Source organism: Grammomys surdaster, unplaced genomic scaffold (genome assembly GCF_004785775.1).
Source record: "Grammomys surdaster isolate TR1022 unplaced genomic scaffold, NIH_TR_1.0 134, whole genome shotgun sequence".
NCBI classification, from domain to species: Eukaryota; Metazoa; Chordata; class Mammalia; order Rodentia; family Muridae; genus Grammomys; species Grammomys surdaster.
The window spans coordinates 2,912,878-2,917,721 of NW_021604592.1; the positions used below are offsets into that span (position 1 = coordinate 2,912,878).

General features: G+C 42.6%; 1 protein-coding gene across 1 annotated transcript in view; it reads left to right on the top strand.

Annotated features, from left to right (window-relative positions):
• The first annotated feature begins 94 nt into the window (after window positions 1-94).
• Window positions 95-4,844, top strand: part of Ptprz1 (protein tyrosine phosphatase receptor type Z1) — a 173,709-nt gene continuing 168,959 nt past the window's right edge. Inside the window, exon 1 of the mRNA XM_028762571.1 lies at window positions 95-251. Coding sequence (XP_028618404.1) covers window positions 194-251 — 58 coding nt within the window. The 5' untranslated portion in view covers window positions 95-193. The remainder of the gene's footprint in view (window positions 252-4,844) is intronic.

A 4,844-nucleotide genomic window follows, 5' to 3' on the forward strand; every position in this document is an offset into this window, starting at 1 on the left:
CTCTCTCTCTCTCTCTCTCTCTCTCTCTCTCTCTCTCTCTCTCTCTCACACACACACACACACACACACACACACACACACACCTCCACCTAGACCCTGGCCAGTCACCGGAGTCCCCTGCCTCGGTGTCCCCACCGTCTGCACCCTAAATTGTACCCCTGCGGCTGGCGAGGGACCGCGGACCCGGCTGGAGATGCGAATCCCGCAGAGCTTCCTCGCGTGCGTTCAGCTATTGTGTGTGTGTCGCCTGGGTAAGTGATGGGACCTCGGCGGGGCGGCGCGCGGGGCTCAGTCTCTGGGACGCGGCTGGGGGAGGGGGAGTTCAGAACATTCGGCAGCACCCCAGGAAGAGTTACCTTGAACCCCTCTATGTCACCTGCGCGGGCTGCGCCTCCACTCCCTCAACTGCGCCGCTACCACCTGCTGGGTGTTCCTACTGAGACTCAGGTGGTCAGGACACCTGGACACCCTAGGTCGCCTCGTCAGGGTCCTCGCGCGCGCGCGCGCGAGTGCGAGCGCTCTTCTCCGTGTTGCAAACTGTGGAAATAGCCTTGTAGACCTACATAACAATACAGCAGTGGCGAGGGGCTGCGACCTAAACGTTCATATTTTTTATGTTGCCAGTACTGTGGACTTGAACGGAAGGCACACGTGTCTGACTTGAATTATGCACACGCACCTGAAAGGCACCGAGCTGAACAAGCACCAACCTGACTTTTCTAGTACTTTCAATTTAGTCACATTCAAGTCCAGGCAGTCATTTACAAAAAAGTTCCAGTCAAATCTCTGTGAGCATTCTGCCCCAGCTTAAAGAAAGAAAAGCTGCCGGTGATGGGCTCATGGGGACACAGCACCTTCTCACAGTCTTCGGAACCATACATGTATTCAATGGATATTACTGTCTGCAGTCACCAGTGTGAATATTTACTTGGGATGGAGGTGCAGATTTAGATTTCCAAAAAGAAAAAAAAAAGTAGAACGTGTCTTTTGTTTTGGTTCGGTTTTTGTTTGTTATTTCGTTTCGTTATTTTAACTACCAAAAGCCCCTTTTCAAATGGCCGTTTGGAGCCATTAACCTAAAAATTAGAATATGTACCTCGATCTGTGAGTATAACTGTTTAGCTCCTATCAGTCCTATAAACCTACTTCTATGTTTTAGAAGGTTTATAACAAAGGATACATTAAACATGCATTTCCAATGCAATAGATGGTGCTCCTCTTAGCACTGTGACCTTTGCAAACAAGTCATTTCTAGTTCTGACTGATAAGAACTGTGTAGGTCACTATGGTGATGACTGCCTGTAATTCACCGGTGTATTCACCCAACTTCTATCCCTAAGGCTTGGTGAAAGTGCTTTGGGCTGAAGTGGTGGGTGCTTTGCAGGCAGCCACTCAGCTGATGGAGCCCCTGGCCTTCCCAGCCTGGGCAGGCTTGAAGTTGACTGTTGAATCCAAAGACTGGTTCCTTGGAGGTACCCCACACTTGTTGAATTGACATTTCCACTCACGGACATTTCAGCAACAAAGCTAGGTCCTCTTGATACTTAAATTATTGTTTAAGGAGATCTTACAGTATTAGGGGAGCAAATTACTCTGTATTACTCTGCACGTCAGTAAAACACAAGCCCAAGATTACATTAGGCACGGTTTTAATTGAGGAAAAACATTAGTTGTCACAGAATTTAACTGTTTGAAGCATAACGTTCAGTGGTATTTACTATATTCACAGAGTTGTCTGCCATCCCTGGCATCTGATCCCAGAGCATGGAATCAGCCCTCCTTGCTCATTAACTAAGGTTTCCTGCTCAGATTCTGTCTCTATTGATCTGCCTGCTCTGGACATTTCATCTGAACAGAATCAGGAAACATGCAGCCATTTTTTTTTTTTTTGGCCTGGCTTCATTCACTTAGCAGAATGTTTTCAAGGTTTACTCATGTCTTAGCATGTATCAGTCCTCCTTGGTTTTTATGACTGAGACATATCCCATTATATGCAAATCACACATGTGCAAAGCTGATTTGTACTTCCCCGTAGTAAGGCATTATTTGTGACCTGCTTAGAGTTGCATACATTTTGGCTGGTTGGACACATGCCTTTGAAGATATAAAACAGAAGGGGAAAGAACTGAATGCGCTGTTTTAAGACTGTTACAAGCTTATGCAATAGCATTAAATCTAAGCCTGTCTATTTGAAGTGAAATATGAGTTCTTTAGTTCTCGTTCTCCCCCCCCCCCGCCTCTCTCTCTCTCTCCTACGACTACTACTACTATGAGAAGCCAATGTTTGTATCCCTCCCTATTTTAAACAAGCCTTTTACACTGCTATCAACAAGCTGTCCTGGAGACATCGGCAGATCAGATGGATATATTGACTTTGGAGTGACATATTGTAGAAAACTGAGACACATTATCTATGAATGAAAAATTCAGCCTCCCTTTTAATGCCACCCCCCAAATATACGTCAGCGTTTATGGATGTATTTATTTCTCATCTTCAGTGTCTTTGGAGTCATCCAGGTACCATGCCACCCATAAGATGGGCTCAACAAAAGTTCTGAGGGCTGACTGAGGTGTGGTGTAGGTGGCAATTCTACATAATTAGACCACCAGGCTTACCATTATGCAGGAGTGTTCAAGAATTTCCCAAGGCACTCACTGTTTGCCATTAAGAGCACCTCTGCGATCAGAGAGGTATCACTTTCTGTGTCCCAGATGTCCCAATGGTTTGAACCAGGGAGACAAGCCATTGACTTATCCCATAAGGAGGTAAGATTGTGAATTATGGAGGAAACCAAGGGGTTTGAAGAGCTGTTAACAATTACTTCTTTTCATTCATGAGACCTCAAGATGTAGGAGCAAGCAAGCTCCTAGAGCTGCTTCAAGGTACACACTCTTGTTTAACAGGCAATGAAGCCGATTCTAAACTTCCTAGTCAGGTCTCACTGCTGCTGTGCCGTGTTAAAAACGGACTATACCTACGGCCCCTGCAGCAACTATGACTTCAGTCACTCTGGGTGTGGTGTCCAGGGGTCTTCTTCAGTTCCGACCCTCAGTTTGTCCTCTATAGCAAATCATGCTGCAAACACAAAACACTCCTGCTTCCTCCAAGTAATAACTAACCCCTATTCAGGAAATTTATTATTTTGGCTAGCACGAGAATGCTCTTCTATGCTTGGGATCTCTGTCTCTCTGCACAGCGAGACCGGTCTCAAAAGGCAAGTTTGTAGGAGCGATCACTTCATCAGTAAAGTCATTTCTACTTGCACGTCTATACTAGAAATGAAGGAGGATCTAGCTTAAAATTGTATGTTATGACAATTTTGCTTCTGGTAAAAAACTTAATTTTTTTTTCTGGAAGCACAAGCTGTTTCCCCAACCCTCAAACATCAGGAAGCTCAGAGTAGATCTGTCTTGGGAGCTCAATTTGAGTACTTGTTTGCTAACTTTTTTTTTTTAACCTTGTAAAATGACTCTGTCAGCCAAGCCTACAGCACGATAGGGAAAGGCTTGGTGGACATGAGTTTTGTGCTTGAGATCCACTTGCCAACAGCTCCAGCATTCACCTAGTACCATCCCCATGACGGTAGCATCCATCTTTCCATTTCTTTGTCCTCCATCTAATATGAATCCCAGTTGAGGAAACAGGCACACAGAAGTCACATGACTTTTCTAGCAGCACGCAGCCTAGCCGGTCTTTGTCTCTTCCAGATCAGAAAGTTTCTTTTCTGTGGTTTATCTTTTGACATTTTTATTTATTAGTTTTATTTTAAAAAGGGTCTTAGGTATTAGCCTTAAAAACTCTATGTAGCCAAGGATGATTTTGAACTCCTGATCTCCCTGCCTCTACCTTCTAAGAGTACACCTTGGTGACCCTTTTTGTGTTCCCACCGGAGGATAACTTTTCCTGTTGAGAATTTGCAGGCTCATTTCCCAGGATAAAATGCAGAATTTTAGTCCTGTTTGCTTTCTTGCAAATGCACTTGGTGACTTTTCTTGTATGTTCCAATGTGGCCTTTATTTCCTTTTTAAAAATTTAAGCTCAGCCTATCATTTTTAGGTAACAATAACAATTGCTTCAATGAAATCTTGAAAATAGTGACAAATTCATAGATCACGCAATGAAGGCAGCCCCCTGCCCCATACTATTGCCTCTCCCTCTCTTCCTTCATTGTTGTTGGCTGCAATGCTAAGAATCCAGCAGTGCTAAGCACAAAGTCCTGACCCTTGTGCCCCCCACCCACCTGTTCTGATTCAATCCCATACTGAAGACCTTTAAATCTCATTTTTAAGCCGTGCATGAATCCCAGCTCCTGATAGGCTGAGGCTGGAGGGTTGCTGTGGGTTCAAGACCAACTTGGGTTAGGTAGTGAGCTTCAGGACAACAGACTTTTCTACAAAGTGAAATGAAACTGACTCAATACAACAACAACATCAATAAATACCTGCCCCCTAAAACTCTAGTTCTAACTTTTAAGACTCTCCATTGACAACCAATTGAAAGTAGCTGTCTTTTCCAACAGTCTGTGAATGTATTAAATGTGTAAACTCTTAAAATATTTTAAAATGCTTCCACTCATTCAGTTTGCTAATGGTGAGAGCCAATTTAAATAATATACATATATGTACAAATATACTATTTAAGTATATATGTATATATACTTAAATATAAGTATATATAAGTTTATATACTTAAGTATATATGTAATATAAGTATATATATATAAGTATATATATACATATAAGTATATATATATACTTAAATAGTATATTTAAGTATATGTATATTTAAGTATATATATATACTTAAATAGTATATTTAAATATATATATATACTTAAATGGTA